The sequence below is a fragment of the Siphateles boraxobius genome, unplaced genomic scaffold (genome assembly GCF_051911475.1).
Source record: "Siphateles boraxobius isolate OS27281-9 unplaced genomic scaffold, OSU_SipBor_1 72, whole genome shotgun sequence".
NCBI lineage: Eukaryota > Metazoa > Chordata > Actinopteri > Cypriniformes > Leuciscidae > Siphateles > Siphateles boraxobius.
The window spans coordinates 1,760,001-1,780,349 of NW_027509200.1; the positions used below are offsets into that span (position 1 = coordinate 1,760,001).

Consider the following 20,349-nt stretch of genomic DNA (forward strand, 5'->3'; position numbering starts at 1 on the left):
GAAAAATGCACACTTCATACGAATTAACCTATACATAAGCAGAGAGCAGCCCATTTCTGCTCGTTTTTAATTATTTTGTTTAAAAGTACACATTTCAAGCTTTCTATAGATATACATGTATGTGAGGCATGTAACTTATACGCTGAGTTTCGTTGATTAATAAGACGCGCTCCAGTTCACGCGCCCGCGCCTCCATGTCCTGTATATCTACTATATTTGCTTCTTATTTATTAGTATTCCAGGCAATTTGTTGATAAAACATTGATTTAAATGAAGATACAATTTATTCTAAACGAAATTCACTTTAAAGAAAGGCTTTCTACAAATCAAAACTTAATAAGTGGTCAAAATCATGTCTGAGCCATTCCAAATGTTTCTGATATATTGGGCATCTTATGATCATATCTGACTCATCTCATGCGGTTTCCTTTTCATATTATCAACATAGAGAAAATAAATTAAAAAAAAATTATATTGTGAAACTTAAATATAAAACGTATGTTTAGTTGTTTTTTTTAAACTTATATTTAAGCGTCACACCGCTCCGCTTTGCTCACGTGCTCTGGTGTGTAGCCTATAGCCTATACATGCATGTGTGCGTGATGTGATGGAGGGGTGCAATTTTCGAATAATAATTGAATAATACCCAGCGATCTTCGATTATTATTTTTGCTTGAAATGCCCATCCCTACTGGTAACGTATTGGGCGTTTTTCAACAAAATGGTGCGGAGAGACATACACCTTTTTCGTTGGATGCTTCAGTTTTAGTGTAGCTAACCAAAAACGTCTAATCTCTGGCATTGAATGTAGCTGATACGAACCGGACATGGGCATTCTCTCCTTTTTATCTTATGCTCAAAGCACCCAGTTTCTAAAAAGTTTTTTTTTATCTTCTTTGAATTGTTAAAACAACCAACAACAGCACATGTAGAGCCTAAACTCATTCTCTCACTGCTAATACAGTACGAACCGGAAGTAGGCAACCGGGGTCGTCGTCATGGCGGCGCGCATTGTTTAGAACAGAATAAGGTGGATAGCAGGAAATATCTGATATTCCGATGGTCAAATATGTGTAAGGAGTTTGTGGTTTAAACACCTTTATAAGGATCGTGTTAGTTGAGCTATGCGCCATGGGCAGCGCCATGTTAGTTTGTGCCGCAGTTCAGAGAATCAGATCTGTTGGATTTACAACAATCAATGTTTACAACAAAATACATGAAAGTAAGTTGCTGGTGAACTGGGTGAAGAATAGAGTAAACTTGAAAGTTACATACACAATGTGTAGGCTATCTGATATGAATAAGACGTGTTGTCTAATTATAATGGAAAGGATTATTATTGCCGCTTCCATAGACAAGTGACTATTTTACAAACTCTAAATGTATTGATTTTTTTAGTACTATGTGAATTTAAATGTCTGAAACCTAAAATAAATATTATGTGTTTGAAAACACTGAATAGTTGTGATATATGACAAGCGCTGAGCGCGTCCGTCTCTGGCTCAGAAAAGATGTGTACAAAACAGGCTCATATCAGATATCTAAATCAGACAATATCATAGGTTCGGCCGGTTGGCGGGTGGATGATTTATTTTTAACAGCAGATTCGGGTGACGTTAGAGCTGATCTGCACATCTCTATTTCACGAGCCCTCGAGCCCCCTTTAAAGTTCAGGCAACGTTACAAGTCAATGCACAGACTTTTCTTTGTTTAATTTGAACACTGAACATGGGTTGAAGCTCTTAATTTTTAACTTTCAAAGTGCTCCAGATTAATGAATTTATCTTTAAAATGTACATAATGATAGTTTTTGAAAATACAAATCTAATTCTATTATTATTAAAATACCTAAAATACGTACATTATTAGGATTTTACCACCTCCGCCTCATTTTCAGCCAGGAAAAACCCTGAGATACATTTTTTCTTTTGTTTTTTCTTTTTGCATGCAGTTTGCAAAGTGACAAAATGAAGCAAAGCACAACAAGTCCACACTTTTATTTTCTCCTTTTCTGAATTTGATGTTATCAGAGGCAACATGCAAACACAATTGCATTATTATTTTTTATTTACTTTCGAACAAAGTCTTATTTCATGCAAAGTGATAATATAATTGCACTTTCATTTTAACAGTTAAACTTAAAGCCTATTTTATTAACATTTTGTTGGGGCGATTGGGGACAGGTGAGGCTCGGATCCCTTCCCTACCTCCAAAGTGGGGAATGGCAGAAAAAGTTTGAGAAACACTGCACTACACACACACACACACACGGCAATAAAATTACTTAATGAAATGCATAGTTTGAATAAATAAAACATTCATTACATTTAAAATGTAAAAATACAAATTAGAATTGTATTGTTTATTTGTTTTTTTGTGTGTAAGTAATGTTAATTAAACCTGTAAATTGTGTCTGGAACATGTGAGGACTTTGCCTCTTGCTTTGAGAACAGCGCTGGTGTTTTACGAACAGCTGCTCACACACAGCATCACTGAATCCACACATCAGCCGTCAGCACATTCACTCCTGATGGGGGTTTGGTTGTGGTGTGTAGCGCAGGTACTTCTTCCCGGAGGGCAGGTCTCTGGTGTAAACTCCAGCGGGGAAGAGCGTCACGGCCTCCTGCTCAGGGATGCTGGGCGGCACCATTACACTGTCTCCAGGCTTCAAACAACAGCAGATGAGCGTCACTCATTACACACTGATGACACAGAAATACACACTCCAAACACACCAGGCTTGACATTTCTCACCCGCCAGTCCACAGGTGTGGCCACACGGTTGTGTGCCGTTAACTGCAAAGAGTCAACCACACGCAGAATCTCGTCAAAGTTACGTCCTGTTGTTGCAGGATAGAGAATGGACAGCTTCAACTTCTTATCTGGACCAATTACAAATACCTGAACGAAAAATGCACACATTAAGAAATCAATTAGTGCAGTGTGAAGAGTTGATGGCTCTGTCCAAACCAATATCCCAACCTTTTCAGTTATGTTATGTACTCTTCTCTTATACAGTAAACCATCAATGCAAAGCAGGTTGAAATGACATCATCCCCTACTCCCTAAGTCGTCCTTGGTTTGAAACTATATATTTAGTCAGACCAAAAATATGGAAGACATGGTTGATAGTAGCTCTGCTGTTTCCATAGCCATGGGGAGACCCTTGAGGAGCATCATCTTGCATGATTTAGAGAATCTTTTCACTATGACGAGAACACAAGTAAATCCTTCAGAAGAGGGCAGATCGGTGACTAAATCCACTCCTAGATGTGACCATGGATAGTGTGGAATGGGCAACAGGAAAAGTTCACTAGATGGTAAGTGGCGGGGTCTCTCGGAGACGGCACATTCACCACATCCCAGGACAAACCTTCTGATGAGGCCACGAGTACCAATCCTGGAGGAGCACGAGGGTTTGATTGGTCCCAGGGTGGCCAGTGAGGAGTGAACGGTGTCCATGAGATCCAGACGGAGTGAGGATGGGATGTAGACGTGGTTGCCTGGGCAGTCTGGTGGAGGAGGCTCGGTTAGAGAGCCGTCTGCGATCTCATGGTTCAGGGTCCAGCGTATTGTGTCAGGAGGTTCTTGTGGCTCGGATGTAGAGTCGATATGGGACAGGGCATATCCCTTCACAATTACATTTAAGCATTTAGCAGAAGCTTTTATCCAAAACGACTTACAAATGAGGAGAACAATAGAAGCAATCAGACCCACAAGAGTGCAACAGTATACAAGTGCTGTAACAAGTCTCAGTTAGTCATGTGGCATCAGGCATGACCATCGATGGAGACATTAAAAGAGTCTGTATGCTTTTGGACACCAGACACTGACGGATTGGAAGTGCAGGTTTTATTGAGTCCTTGATTGTGGCTGTGATTGTGACAGGTGTCTGTGCTCACAATTTGAGTAAACTAACTATTAACTTTGACTTTTTCCTCAATAAACTCCTAATTGCTGCTTATTAATAGTCAGTAAGGTAGGTGTTAAGTTTGGGTATTGGGTAGAATTAAGGATGTAATATGGTCATGCAGGATAAGGCATTAATATGTGCTTTATAAGTACTAATAAACAGCCAATATCCTAATAATATACATAATAAGCAACTAGAGTTAATAGTGACAATTGGACCCTAAACTAAAGTCTTACTGAAATGTGCCCTGTTTTTGAAGCTTTATTCATGTGTGCAGTGCACTTACGCATCGCGCGCTGAGTGGCATCCCGGCCTGATCCTTCTCCTCCGGGTCCAGCATGCCCAGCGTCTCCACCAGATGCCTCCCATCATCCGCTATGATTGGGAAAGGGAACTCGCTTCCGGACTCCGCGTTATTGTAAGCCAAGATGTCCTGAAATTATCCATCGAGACTCATTAGCAGCATGTCATTCAGAGAGAGACACTACAGACTGAAAGAAGCAAACCTTGCTCCAGCCGTGATGGTCTTCGAGACTGTCAACGGAGAGCGCGATCAGCTTGACGTTGCGTCTGCTGAACTCTGGACTGAGTTGAGCTGCTCTGCCGAGTTCAGTGGTGCAGACAGGAGTGAAGTCTCGAGGATGAGAGAACAGGACACCCCAGCTGACGAGGAAAAACTCAGTTCACTCAAGGGGAATGACATCTGTGGAAGCCCATTACCGCCACATAAGAATACAATAAATCAAGCTTTGTAAATCATAAATATGAAATTGAAAGTATGTATTTAGTATGCAAGTATGTAGTAAAATTATTTGGTATGTCAAAATTATGAATACATATTTTTGACTTTCTCATAATTCCAAATTTTAATCTCATAATTATGTCATAATTTTGTCTCTTAATGTCATTTAAATTAATCTCATAATTATGACTCGGTCAAAATTGTGACATACTAAGCAATAATAATGAGATATTTATAAATTATATAATTATGATATAATTATAAATTAGTATGCTATGCTTATCTTTTATCTTTCACTTTCTTATTAATTTGACTTTTGTCAATTATTAGTAGATAATAAATTACTTACATTTTTTATCTCATAATTATGAAGTTTTATGTCTTAAATAAGATTTAGCAAAGGATGATTTTCTTCTGTGACAGAAATGTGCATTCATACATATGAGTAAGAATCATAAACACATTTTAAAATTTACAGGATTTCTGTACATTGCATGTTTTAGAGTCATAGACACAGACACTGTTTGTTTACAGAAAACTGTAGATTATTACAGGAGTTTTCAGTCTGGCCCTTTGATTTATAAATGTATATTTATGACACTATTCTTTGTGTTATAAATGTACATGACATTTTTAAAAAGATTATTTTTAAAAGTTGTATTACTTTGGTATTAAATTACAGTAAACTAGTTAAGGCTGCTGCGAGGGTGTTTCTAACACAACGACTGAGGGAGTGACAGCCAATTTAACATCTTTCTCTCTTCTGACCAACATAATCAATCTCTCCACGGTTTTCTTTTTTTCTTTTGTAATGTCATACGCTATAAATGGAAACTCAAAAATCGTATTTGTTGTAGTTTCCTTTCGCCACTATAGAAGTTTATCCAACTTTGAGGATTGCTTCTGAGAACCTGGAAATGTGAAGCGGGACCATTTCCATTTGCTGAAGACATTTTATCAGTGACTTATGAGTGTTTCGATGTTCAATAAATAAATAACCAACCCAAGATCATTGATTATTAAAAGATTCTCGAATGTCATAAAAACAGAAAGAACTGTGAAAACATGCAAAGAGAGATTAAAAAGCCTCGGTTACAACTGTAACCTCGGTTCCCTGAAGAGGGAACGACACGCTGCGTCGATTGATGAAGTATTGATGATGTATTGAAGCACATGTAAAATCAGTCCAATGGTGTGACGGAAGGTCAGAGGCGGGTGACGTCATGAACCAGGAAACTATAAAGGTCTGCAGCGTCTCGTTCCCTCTTCAGGGAACCGAGGTTACAGTCTTAACCGAGGCGTTCCCTTTCAAGGGAACTCGCGCTGCGAGGCCACCCTAGCAAGAAGTGTCTGTCCAGTGTGAAATCAAAGCGAGCAGCACTAGGACGAGAGCACCCGGGACCCTGGTGTAGAGTCCAAGTCCAGAGAATAAAACCTGACGAATGTGTGCGGTGAGGACCACCTCGCCCCATCACAGGCGTCCTGTAGAGGCACTCCTGACAATAATGCCTTAGAGGCCGCCATACTCCTACTTGAGTGGGACCGAACAGCCATAGGTGAAGGCTGTCCGGTCGACTCATAAGCAAGTGAGATAGTCTCGTCCACCCACTTGCTCATTCTTTGCTTAGATGCTGGGGACTCTTTGTAAGGGGTCCAAAACAGACAAACAGCTGTTCGGCTTTACGTCATAGGGCAGCTCTGGGCATAGCAAATTGTGTCTTTCCTGGTCTGCATCTGTGACATACTGGAACGACACCGGATGCAAATGCAATAAACGCTTTATTGAAAAAACAGATAGCAGAACGGTCAGAACAGACACACAGGGGTCGAGACGGCACAACACAGATGGAACAGTGGCGCAGGGACCCAGGTGAGCAGGTGGTGCAGTGCTGGTGATGTCCTCGGTGAAGGTGCTCGGTGATCCCGTGGTGAGTATCCGTGACCGCGTGTGGAAGTCCAGTGAAGGTAATCCAGAACACGTAACGATAACAATCCAACCAGGAACGACAGCACGACGAACAGGAATCCACTCAGCAACAACACGAAGAACAGGAACACACCGGAGACGAACAATGATCTGACAACATGAGACACCAGTTACTGAACATATAAAGCCACATACAAAGTGAAACCAGCTGGCGCTGCTGATCAGAAGTGATCAGTGACCACGCCCACACTAAACACACACACCCATGGCACACAAGACGAGAGAGAGAAAGTGAATTGATCAAACGTGACAGTACCCCCTCCCCTAGGGACGCCTCCTGGCGTCCCCAGGACTCCTTACCTGTCGATTGTAATCATCGATCAGAGAGTGATCCAGGATGTCTCTAGCAAGTACCCAACTTCTCTCCTCCGGACCGTAACCTTCCCAGTCCACCAGGTATTGAAATCCGCGTCCCCTCTTTCTTGAGTCCAGAATACGATTTACCGAATACGTTGGTTCCCCGTCTACGAGACGCGGCGGTGGGGGAACCGGGACTGGCGGATTAATACGTGCGTAAAACACAGGTTTTATTTTGGAAACATGGAAGGCGGGATGAATTCTCCTGTACGCCGGAGGAAGTTTGAGGCGGACTGTCACCGGACTAATGATCTTGGTGACAGGGAACGGACCAATGAATTTGGGGGCAAGTTTATTAGACACGGATCGGAGAGGAATATTCTTAGTTGAAAGCCACACTTTTTGACCTACGACGTATATGGGGGGCTTTGACCTGTGGCGATCGGCCTTGGCCTTGGTGCGCTTCCCCACCTGGAGGAGAGTCTCACGGGCTCTATTCCAGGTGTGGTGACACCTCTGGACATACGCATGAGCGGAGGGGACCGCGACCTATGACTCCATACTGGTAAAAACTGGTGGCTGGTAACCTAAACTACATTCAAACGGCGAGAGGCCCGTGGATGACACTGGCAACGAATTGTGGGCGTACTCCACTATCGAGAGTTGTTGGCTCCAGGAGGAAGGATTCTTGGACACCAAACATCGCAACACTCTCTCCAAGTCTTGGTTGGCTCTCTCGGTTTGTCCATTGCTCTGGGGATGAAACCCCGAAGATAGACTGACAGTCGCCCCCAGTAATCTACAGAATTCTTGCCAAAATTTGGACACAAATTGGGGACCCCTGTCAGAGACCACGTCTATCGGGAGGCCATGAAGTTGAAAGACGTGATCTATGACTGTTACCGCTGTCTCCTTGGCTGAGGGAAATTTGGGCAAGGGAATGAAATGAGCCGCCTTCGAGAACCGGTCCACGACAGTCAAAACGACTGTTTTGCCCTGGGAGGGCGGGAGGGCGGTGACAAAATCTAGAGCGTTGTGGGACCAGGGTCTCGAAGGGACTGACAACGGTTGGAGTAACCCATCTGGAGGTCGATTGGAAGTCTTACCAGTGGCGCAAACCGAGCAAGCAAATACAAAATTGCGGATGTCACGAGCCATCATAGGCCACCAGAATTGTTGTTTTACCAAAAAACTGGTGCGGTTGACTCCTGGATTACACGCTATGCTGGAAGAATGTCCCCACTGAATAACTTCGGACCGATTCCCCTCTGGTACGAATAAACGGTTCGGTGGGCACTCGGGCGGAGGCGTTACCTCTTCTAAGGCCGACATGACCCTCGATTCGATCTCCCACCTGAGAGCGGAGACAACAATAGTCTCTGGTAAAATACGCTCGGGAGTAGACGGGCGTTCGGTCTGATCAAAAATACGAGATAATGAGTCGGGTTTGATGTTTTTGGAACCTGGGCGGTACGAGAGAGAAAAGTCAAAACGTCCGAAAAACAGTGCCCAACGAGCCTGCCTAGAGTTGAGTCTTTTAGCAGTTCTAATATATTCTAGATTCTTGTGATCAGTCCAAACAATAAAAGGTACCCCTGAGCCTTCTAACCAGTGACGCCACTCCTCCAGCGCTAACTTGACTGCCAACAACAACACTGTTACCTATGTCATAGTTGCGTTTGGCAGGAGATAAACGATGGGATAAAAACGCGCAAGGATGCATCTTGTCGTCTGAGGAAGAGCGTTGAGAAAGAACTGCTCCTACCCCCACCTCTGACGCGTCGACCTCCACCACGAACTGACGTGATGGATCAGGGGCGACAAGAATGGGAGCTGAAACGAAGCGGCTCTTGAGTTTGACGAATACGGCCTCGGCTGCATCGGACCACCTGAACGTCGTTCTGGGGGAGGTCAAGGCAGTCAGAGGCGCGGCTAGTTGGCTGTAGTTGCGAATAAAACGCCGATAAAAATTGGCAAACCCCAGAAACCTCAGTAGGGCCTTACGGGAATCTGGACTTGGCCAATCTATCACAGCCTTAACCTTGACAGGGTCCATACGCATTCCCTCAGACGAGACGATGTGACCTAAGAAGGGGACCGACTGTGCATGGAAAACGCATTTCTCCGCCTTGACAAAAAGCCCATTCTCTAGCAACCTCTGAAGCACTCGTCTGACCTGCTGAACATGCTCCTGGAGAGAAGATGAAAAAATCAATATGTCATCCAGGTAAACATATATGAACTGGTCAACCATATCTCTCAGCACGTCATTGACGAGTGCCTGGAAGACCGCTGGGGAGTTGGACAGCCCGAACGGCATGACCAAATATTCAAAGTGCCCCCTAGGGGTATTAAACGCGGTCTTCCACTCATCGCCCCTCCTTATGCGGACCAAATGATAAGCATTACGTAAATCCAATTTTGTGAAGATGGATGCTCCCTGTAACCTCTCGAAAGCTGAAGACATCAACGGCAAAGGGTAAGTGTTCTTTACCGTGATGTTGTTCAACCCCCGGTAATCAATACAAGGTCGCAAAGATCCATCCTTCTTCCCCACAAAAAAGAACCCCGCCTCCCCTGGAGATGAGGAAGGGCGAATGAACTTGGATGCTAGAGAATCAGAAATATATTTCTCCATAGCCTCCCTTTCTGGTATAGAAAGTGAATATAACTTGCCCTTAGGCGGAGACTCACCTGGCACTAAATCTATGGCACAGTCGTAAGGACGATGCGGAGGTAGAGAAGCAGCACGAGACTTACTGAACACTTCTCTCAGATCCTGGTACTCCTTGGGCACGTTAGACAAATTCACCTCCTCCTCCTGAAACACAGAACCAGGTACAGACGAACACGCAGATACGAGACAAGACTCATGACACTTATTACTCCACGCAGACACAGAATTCTGACCCCAATCAATTCTGGGGTTGTGAAGTGTAAGCCAGGGATGTCCGAGTACTACTGGTGCAATGGGTGAATCAATGAGAAAAAATGTTATAGTTTCAGTGTGGTTGCCAGATATAGTGAGTGTGATGGGTTCAGAAACGTGCGAAATGTTAGGAAGTTCTTGACCAGTAAGGGCGTTGACGGAGATCTTGCGGTTGAGGGGAGAAAAGGGGATGAGAAGTTGTTTAGCGAATCTAATGTCCAGAAAATTACCTTCTGCCTCAGAGTCCAGTAAAGCCTTGGTGTCGTGAAAGTGAGTTGCCCACCTGAGCCTTACCGGAAGGAGAGTAGATGATGAGGTCTTCTCGGCGGAGATCCCACCCGATAGTAGCCTCACTGATACTATCGGGCTTGCTCTTTTACCGGGCATGAGTTGACGAAATGCCCCGGTTTACCACAGTATAAACAAAGTCTTTGGGATCTCCGCCTTTCTCTCTCCTCCCGGGAAAGCCGAGCTCTGCCCACCTGCATGGGCTCATGATCGGTGACGGGGCTGACCGTGTCCTCGCTGACGGTGCGTGCACCCTCTGTGCTGAAGAAATGACGATTCTGGACGACCCGACTCCTCCTGCTCAGCCGAGCGTCGACCCGAAGAGCCAACTCAATGAGTCCGTTCAGTCTCGCGGGTAAGTCCAACATGTATATCTCATCTTGGACACGGTCAGCCAGCCCATGCAGGAAACGGTCCCACTGCGCCTCCTCGTTCCATTGGCACTCTGCGGCCAGGGTGCGGAATTGGATGGAATATTCCGACACCGAGCGGTCTCCCTGGCGCAGATCGGCGAGTAGTCTGGCCGCCTCCCTACCCGCCACAGCCCGATCGAAGACTCTCTTCATTTCCTCCGAGAGTGCCAGGAACGAGGCGCAGCATGGATCTTGGTTCTCCCACACCGCCGTTCCCCAAAGTGCAGCCTTGCCAGACAATAGGGTTAACACAAATGCCACCTTGGATTGTTCTTGGGCGAATGTCTGCGGCTCTAACGAAAAGTGCATAGAGCATCTGGTTAAAAATGCTCTGCAGAACTCCGGCTCACATGCATAACCCTCAGGTGTGGGTAAACGTGGCTCACGACGATTCCATCCTTCTGGAGGTGTGGGTTGAACGGGCGGTGTGGGCGGCGCAGTGGGAACCCTGAGAAGTTGTAGTTGTTGGGTGAGCTCGGACACCTGCGCCACAAGTGCTTGAACCGCTCGACCCATGTTCGTGATGCCCTCCTCTTGTTGGTCCATCCTGGCGATGCTGTTAGCAGCGAAGTTGTCCCAGCCTGATGCGCTTGCTGCATCCGTTGAGGTCAGATCATTCTGTGACATACTGGAACGACACCGGATGCAAATGCAATAAACGCTTTATTGAAAAAACAGATAGCAGAACGGTCAGAACAGACACACAGGGGTCGAGACGGCACAACACAGATGGAACAGTGGCGCAGGGACCCAGGTGAGCAGGTGGTGCAGTGCTGGTGATGTCCTCGGTGAAGGTGCTCGGTGATCCCGTGGTGAGTATCCGTGACCGCGTGTGGAAGTCCAGTGAAGGTAATCCAGAACACGTAACGATAACAATCCAACCGGGAACGACAGCACGACGAACAGGAATCCACTCAGCAACGACACGAAGAACAGGAACACACCGGAGACGAACAATGATCTGACAACATGAGACACCAGTTACTGAACATATAAAGCCACATACAAAGTGAAACCAGCTGGCGCTGCTGATCAGAAGTGATCAGTGACAACGCCCACACTAAACACACACACCCATGGCACACAAGACGAGAGAGAGAAGTGAATTGATCAAACGTGACAGCATCCTAAAAAGGGGGAGGACAGAAGGCCTGCAGCACTAAAGATCGGGCCACATTAGTGGGGAGCTTGGGAACATAACCTGGTCTAGAATGAAGGAACGCTTTAACCATGCCAGGTGCAAATTCCAAGCACAAGGGTGCAACCGACAAAGCCTGAACTCACCTCACCTCGGTGTGGAGAATGGGAAAAATGGAAGACCACGGCATTGAGGTTGTGAGCGAGAGGGCAGGAAGCGTTCGACAAGTTTACTTTTTGAACGAACGTCCTGCTTATCTGCCGGCCAATCGATATGTAATCTTTCATCCGCTCTCGTTACAACCTCAACGAGCTCCTCAAACGCATGGGACCGAGGTGGCGAATCCTCAGTATCTCATGCATCAACTCTAACAACATCCAGTTCCTCGGAACTGGATAGCTGTAGTGTTGGTGCCTGGATCTGGGCGGAAGAAACCGCAGCGCGTGTTTCCGAAACCTGATACGAGGCACTAGATCTGTCAGGTGAGGGCAGAGATAAGGAAGAGCCCGTCTCTAACCCCGCTGACAGATCCATTTGCGAACCCCAAGTCTGAAGCCTTCGCCGTGCCTCAGCAGCAGCGGGACCTGAGCCTCGGGGAATGCGAGCCTGGGCATCCTTGCTAAAGAACGCCAGGTGGGATTGGAGTGTCCACAAGAGTGTCCCTCGAGCGCTGACCGTGCATACTCCTCTCCCAACAAACAACACATAAATTGTGTTTGTCCCCACCCGTTAAATAACACGGGCAGGGGTGCACACACACTTTAAACTGCTGCTTGCTCGCCATCGTGAAATATATATATATATACAACATCAAATATACAGGACCGTTTCACATATAGCGCTTGTGAAGACACAGAAGCTACCGCTGCTTTGTTTGGACAGGCTTTATAGTTTCCTGGTTCATGACGTCACCCGCCTCTGTCGTTCCGTCACACCATTGGAGTGATTTTACATGTGCTTCAATACATCATCACGCAAAGCATTCCGTTAGCGTCAATCGACGCAGCGCGAATTCCCTTGAAAGGGAATACCATGAGCATTTGTGATTGAGTTTCTCTGATCTAGTAAATCTAGCAAAGAGCAGCTGTTTAGTGCATCCTTTACGCAAGTTACTGCTTTGTTCACAGTGAAGCTTCAACATCAATGCAAAACAGTCAGCATAACAGGGTCTGATATCACTAAATGCACAACTAAGTCCCAAACCCTTACCCTAACCTTAACCTAATTATAACCTCCACCCTAAAAGCAAGTCTTGACCCTGAAACAGGGGCCTCAAAAAAGTGAGGACAGGCTAAAAGGTTATTCAGTTTGTCAGACTGTGAAAAGGATTCGGAGGACAGTATACAGGCAGGTAAACAAAGAGATATACAAGCAGCAGTGTATGCAAATCAGCATTCAAGGACATAACAGGAGAAGTATTGGTTCCAGGTAGCAATCAAACAGGGTCAATATCCAGGTAAACAGAGCACGGTAAAAAATACAGCCTGCAAGAATCATAAACAGTCCAAGGGTCAGAACACAGGCAAAACAATGCTTGTAAATGTTAGCCGTGGAAAGTCAAAACTTCACAGTGAGCCAAGCATCCTCAGTGCTAAGCCAGTCCAGAGAATGAGAAACAGGTGTGTGTGTGTGTGTGTGTGTGTGTGTGTGTGTGTGTGTGTGTGTGTGTGTGTGTGTGTGTAATGTGGTTCTAGGAAATGTAGTCCAATTGTAATAATACTCAGGAGATGAAGGCCTCTGGTGGTGAATGGGAGGAGAAAACTTTGATAATAGAGAGTTCAGAGTGTTTTAGCGTTCATAACAGAGAGTTCATATCAGAGAGTTCTGAGTGTTTTAGCGTTCACAACAGAGAGTTCAGAGTGTTTTTGTTTACTCTGCTCTTTATTTGTGTCAAGCGTGTCAGCGTTGTGGATGTCGCTGCAGTGGTGGTAACAGTGGCGTCACGACCGCCTGACCTACAAACACAATCACCACACAGGAATAGACAACGGCTTTGATCATGTATGGTTTTATCAAAGGTACCTGACTAGCACATGTTGTCCACTGTGAGGATATTACGAGAGAAACGTGTCTTATATCCAAGTCACACAATTCACTAAAAACCAATACTGAATAATAAGAAGAACACATAGGAGGAGAGAAAAGAGGGAATATTGTTAGATGTGACCTCAGGAAGTTGCTATTAAGAATAAAACTGCCGTATTGTAATCTATGATGAACAACACATAACAAACAACACACTCTGATATCACAAGCACACATGATCGCATCACTTACGAATCCCCGAGAAAATCATGTAGTTTTAATCTGCCAAAAGTGGAATCGGCTTCAAAATTGGGAATGATATCTCCTAACAGCATCCCCGGCATCTTGTAGCATCTGTCTCTCTCTGTCTCTCACTCTTTCTCTCTCTGTCTCTCTCTTTCTCTCTGTCTGTGTTGCATGTTAGTGTGGTTAGGTGTGGGAGGGTGTGAGAGAGCACTTGATTTGCAAGCATTTTTTTCTCTACAGGTACAGAGGTGTCAAAAGTTTTTACATTCATTTCTCAGGTAGAAGTATAGATACTAGGGTTTAAAAAGACTTCTGTAGAAGTTGAAGTATCAACTCAAGCTTTTTACTCAAGTAAAAGTGTAAAAGTACTGGTTTCAAAACTACTTAAAGTATAAAACTAAAAGTAATGTAAGGAAAAAAATGCCATTAAGGACAAAAGCTTAGGCCGCACCACAGGGGCCTATAGTGCACTACCCCACCTCCTCAAAAAAACATTTTTCTAAAGGCCATAATGTTATATTAAAATGTTAATGTTGAAACATTTGGGATGCACTCGGCTATCTGTTTCATCCGCATTTATGCGCATTGAAAATGAACGCATTTTAGTACAATGCAAATCCATTAAAGAACCATATATGTGTACTACTGAGCATTAACATGTGTTTCATGGAGCTGAAGATATGATGACTAGTTGCCTATACGTACTGTAATGGTCCAAAAAGTCAAACTTCAGAGGCATGTTATCAATAACCTTTATTGGAAATGTAAATGTACATAAGCTTAGCTGCAGGAATGAGGGCAACGGACAAGAACATTGGTGTACCCAGGGCAGGCTTAGTAACAATTACCCTTGTATGGTATATACAATAAACATTAGTGCTGTCAAAATAAATGATTAATTCAAGTGATTAATCAAAAAATAAAAAATAACTCATAATCCTGATTGATACCTTCCTGGTATGTACTATGCTCAATTATATAGTAGCTAATGGCAACAATGTCACATTGCAGGTGCGATGGACCGCGTACAAACCAATAGAGTGTTGGATGGTATGTTTATATTTCTCATTCAACCACAATCGAATTCCCTCTATCCGGATGGCGCGATTTATCTGGATACGTTTTTATTTTATTTTGAACAATGACAAGCTGGAATGAAAACAAGCTGAAATGAAATGGGAGTAAGGAGGCTATTTTTAAAATGAAAGGAGTAGAAAGTACAGATAATTGCGTGAGAATGTAAGGAGTAGAATTAAAAAGTCAGCTGAAAAATAAAATGACTCCAGTAAAGTATATATACCTAGCCTGACGTCGTCATACTCAGATTCTAGTCAGAATGTGAGTCTGATACTGCTCCATTGGGCTGTGATTATGGGGCGTGTGTCAACCGAACCAGGAAATAAAAGGCCTCTGCACTCAATTGTATAGACCTAAAACCAGTCAGAGCAACGGAGTAAGTGACGTATGTTGAGCGATAGATTAAAGTTTATAGATTAAACTTTTTCCGAATCCCGTAGGAAGGACGGCAAAAACATCTTTCCCATCGACAAATATTTCCCATATGTTGTTAACTTTTACATATGACCAGAGGCTTTATCTATTGTTTGTTTACCTAGAAAATTCTAAAATAAATTACCTATGATCATTTGTATAACTACTTTCTTTAAATGTACCTTTGTAAATTACTTTGTATAGATTGAATTTTATAGTTCCTCATGTAATGTATGCACTGCTGTACATTGCACATTTTCTTTGAATAAAGAACTACTGAATTATTTGCATGTTATATGTACTTCAGCTCACCAGTGCTTTTAAGCCATCTGTAAAAAAAGAATAATACTTCCATGCACAGTATATTATGTTAAACACCCTGCATTTGAACGAAAAAGGTTATCAATAAACACAAACATCCATAAATAGAATCAAAGTACCCTGGTAGAAACATTAATAGTTACCATGGTTCCCTTTCAGTCAATAACGTCAGATGTAGTCGACGGTCGAGTGAATGGGATCACGCCAGGGAGCCTATTGTCTTCGAGTATTATTGAACGAGCCAATACACATTGGCGTGCGAGATCTGCATCTCACACTCCGCCCCGCAGCGCGGGTATAAATACGGAAGTAGATGCACGCACCATTTGCCTTTCGCTTCGGAGCCGTTCTTCATGTCTGGATCTGAAGAGTGTTGTTGTACAACGAGCGAGTGTGTCGGCGCTTCTTTGGGAAGTCTCTCCTGGTGTCGGTGTTTGCAGCGCGAGTGCAGCGGTGATCGCGAGCTTCAAGCTCTCAACTGCTGTTCTCACAACATCCAAGTTTCTGTTAGTGTTTGTTTGTCTGACGGTCGGTTGAGGGCGAGAAAGTGAGTGCTTCACTGACACAGGGTGCACCATTCCTGTGTTAGTGTTGCCGCGGTCATTCCCCTGTGTGCTCCGGCACTGGTGAGAGTTTTTCACTTCCTAAAAGAGCAACATGGGTGCGTTTGCGTCTTTTTCAAGATGTCATTCCGCTCGTGCGTTTCTGGGTGCGGTCGTTCCCTGTCTCTCTCTGATGGTCACAATTGTTGTATCACGTGTTTGGGCTTACAGCACGCTGAGACAGCTTTTGTGGACAGCTCATGTTTTCACTGTGGGAACATGACTGTCGCAGTGTTGAGGGCGAGACTCGCCTTCGTTCGCGGAGAGCGAGTCCCCATCACCACGCCCCACCCTGCACGGGTGCTGTGTGGGATGGGTGACCGGAGGGTAGTGTTGGATGTCCCGCCCGGTAACCATTCCCTGTGGGCTCCTCACCCCTCCCTTCCACTGCTGCCATTGGAGCCTCCGGTGTTGTCCGCTGGTCCATCTGTAATGGGTCGGCCAGCGGTTTCACTCGGGGATCCCCTGGAGGACAGGACGTCGATTGCAGCATCGGAGGGTGAGCTGACTTCTGGAGATGACGACTCGGCTGCGTTGTCTCCCTCTGGGAGTTCAATGTTGCCCGAGCCGGATCCAGAATTGTCAGCTATGCTGAAACGGGCCGCCGAGGCTGTCGGGCTCGAGTGGAACCCTCCACCGTGTCCTGTTCAGTCTCGGTTGGATGATTGGTATCTCGGGGCGGGCCGTGCTGGTTCTCAGCCCGCCGCCCCAGTGCCCTTCTTTCCCGAAGTGCATGAAGAGCTTACTTGGTCGTGGACGGCACCTTTTACTGCTGAAAACGACTTAAGTAGTTCTTCCTCCCTCACTACCCTTGTCGGAGGAGCGGTGAAGGGTTATGAGGCTATCCCTCCAGTGGAGCGGTCTGTTGCAACTCACTTATGTCTAACGGCCGCTGCATCCTGGATGGGGGATCCTTGTTTCCCCTCGTGGGCCTGTGAGTTCGCGTCAGGATTGGCGGTCAGAGCTTACAGAGCTTGCGGGCAAGCCGCTTCCTCTTTTCATGCCTTGGCGTTGTTGCAGGTCTACCAGGCCAAGACACTCAGGGACATGCACGAGGGTAGTTTAGACCGGGGGCTCATGAGTGAGCTCCGCACTGCCGTTGACCTCGCCCTCCGGGGTACGAGTGTCGCGGCATGTGCGGTCGGTCTAGCGATGTCCACCTTGGTGGTCCAGGAACGCCATCGTTGGCTCAGCCTGGTTGAGATGGCGGATGCGGACAAGGTTCGGTTCCTGGACTCCCAAATGTCCCAGGTTGGGTTGTTCGGCGACGTGGCGGAGAGCTGCGCCCAACAGTTCTCTGCCACCCAGGTTCGGACGGAGGCTCCCCGACACACCCTATCCCGGCGGCCCGCTGTTGCCTCCACCCTGCCGCCGGTGATAGTCCCTCCGCCCGTTCGTCGCCGAGGGCATCCCCCTGCCGCTGCCTCCGGTTCCGCGGGGTCTCCACAACAGCCTTCACCCAGGCCCCAGCGTAGAACCAGCAGCAGGCAGGCCGCCCGGTCTGTCTCAGTCACTGCCCAGCCAGGGGCGAGTGTCAGAAGCATTCCTGAGACAGGCCACACCAGGGATGTTGGCCAGCCGGCAACACGATGCGTTCGAGGACCCGGTCATCCACCTTCTCACCCATCCTCTGTTGCCCCGTGGAGTCAGGTAAGTGCAGCACGGCTCATTCAGACCCCGCTTCGGGCCCGCCCACGGGCCTTCCGAGCCGGGTCCCTGTCCTCCACCTCGCTGCCCCACCCCGGGTATGCCTGTGGTGCCTCTGGTCCCCCTGGTCCGGTTTGTCGAGGCCTGGAAGGTGCTCTCCAACCCGTCCAGCTGGCTCCTCCGTACCATCAGGCTCGGCTACACGATTCAGTTCCGCCGGAGTCCGCCCAGGTACAGTGGCAATCGCCACACTTCGGTGTCGAGCAAATCTGCTCCTGTCATGCGCGCGGAGATCGCTGTCCTGCTGGCGAAGGACGCGATAGAGCCGGTGTCTGTAGCCGAGATGAAGACCGGCTTTTACAGCCCGTACTTCATTGTACCCAAGAAAGGTGGTGGGTTACGACCAATCTTGGACCTGCGAGTCCTGAACCGGGCCCTCCACAAGCTCCCGTTCAGAATGCTAACGCAGAAACGCATCTTCCAATGTGTCCGTCCCCAAGATTGGTTTGCAGCGATAGACCTGAAGGACGCGTACTTTCATGTCTCCATCCTGCCGCGACACAGGCCATTCCTGCGTTTCGCGAGAGCAAACTCGCCCCCGTGCAGAGGATCTCTTTTCTCGGTTTGGAGCTCGACTCGGTCCAACACACGGCGCGCCTCACAGATAATTGCGCCCGGTCGGTGCTGAACTGCCTGAATCTCATCAAGAGCAGTACAGTGGTTTTTCTGAAACAATATCAGAGGCTCCTGGGGCATATGGCAGCCGCAGCCGCAGTTACGCCGCTCGGCCTGCTTCATATGAGACCCCTCCAGCACTGGCACGCGGAGGTTCTAGGTAATGTACCACAGGCAGTCGTAGATACCATCACTTCAGCGAGAGCTCCCTCTACGAGGCTTGCTTACTCCCTGAAGTGGAACCTGTTCGTTGAGTGGTGTGCTTCTCACAGAGAAGACCCCCGAAGGTGTTCGATCATTTCCGTGCTTTCTTTCCTGCAAGAGGCTTTGGAGCGTTGGCTGTCCCCCTCCACCCTCAAAGTGTATGTTGCCGCTATTGCCGCACATCACGCTGCAGTAGACGGGAAATCCCTGGGGAAGCATGATCTGATCGTCAGGTTCCTGAGGGGAGCGAGGAGATTGAATCCGCCTCGCCCCCCCCCTCTATACCCTCTTGGGAATTATCTCTGGTGCTAACCGCACTGCAGAGACCGCCCTTCGAGCCTTTGCAGGTAGCAGAGTTAAAAATTCTGTCCCAAAAGACAGTTCTCCTGCTTGCTTTGGCCTCCATCAAGAGGGTAGGGGACCTGCACGCATTTTCGGTCAGCGAATCGTGCCTGGAATTCGGGCCGGCTAACTCTCACGTTGTCCTGAGACCCCGGCCTGGATATATGCCCAAGGTTCCTACCACCCCCTTTCAGGACCAGGTGGTGAACCTGCAAGCGCTGCCCCCGGAGGAGGCAGACCCAGCCCTGGCTTTTCTCTGCCCCGTTCGCGCTCTGCGCTTATACGTGGACAGAACGCAAAGCTTTAGGACCTCAGAGCAGCTCTTCATCTGTTACGGAGATCAGCGGAAGGGAAAGGCTGTCTCCAAGCAGAGGTTGGCCCACTGGATAGTGGATGCCATCATCTTGGCGTATGAGTCCCAAGGTGAACCCTGTCCCCCAGGACTACGAGCTCACTCCACAAGGAGTGTTGCCACTTCTTGGGCGTTGGCGCAGGGTGCCTCGCTGAAAGATGTCTGTAGAGCTGCGGGCTGGGCGACACCTAATACGTTTGCTAGATTCTATAGCCTACTTGTCGAACCGGTTGCTTCCCGTGTGCTCTCTTCTCATAGAAGCCAGTAACACCGTGAGCCCCGGTTCAGTGTCGGCTTGCTGCGCCATTCCCCTCCTACGGACCGGATACGTGCGCCATTTTTGTTCCAGTTGAATTCCCTTATCCGGAACCTGTTGAGCTCCTCCGCACCCCTCCAACGTCGGACGTGGCGGAACGTCCGGTGTTATGCCTACCACTCGTATGCAGTGTGGAACCCGTGTTAGGCTGGGTCCATATGTTGCGGTCCCTACGGCGACCCCATATGTGTATTCTTCCACGATACGGCTCCCCAAGGTGAGCCCGTGTCTTTCCCTTGGCAGAGTCCTGCCGTCACTGTAAATCGGTGTTGTCTCCCCCCTCTCTAGGCTGGAGCCACCCCAGTGATATTCCATATGTTATACTGCCCGGTCCTCCGCCCAGTTCATATGCGTATTCCCCCCCCCCCTTTTTTCGGGGTTGGTTGGGCTTCCGCAACGTCCCTACTTTCCGATGTTGGGC

The 20,349-nt window shown here is 47.0% G+C and overlaps 2 protein-coding genes across 2 annotated transcripts in view; both read right to left on the minus strand.

The window, feature by feature from the left end:
* LOC143724299 (NACHT, LRR and PYD domains-containing protein 12-like) overlaps positions 1 to 20,349 on the minus strand; it is a 575,203-nt gene that overhangs the window by 166,930 nt on the left and 387,924 nt on the right. The window lies entirely within an intron of this gene.
* On the minus strand, positions 2,160 to 14,127 carry LOC143724311 (peroxiredoxin-6-like). The gene is made up of 5 exons (XM_077217316.1): positions 13,985 to 14,127; positions 4,420 to 4,576; positions 4,200 to 4,346; positions 2,755 to 2,901; positions 2,160 to 2,665 (listed from the first exon to the last, which is right to left on the minus strand). Exons 1-5 carry the CDS (start codon positions 14,074 to 14,076, stop codon positions 2,522 to 2,524), a joined length of 687 nt encoding a protein of 228 aa, XP_077073431.1. The 5' UTR covers positions 14,077 to 14,127; the 3' UTR covers positions 2,160 to 2,521.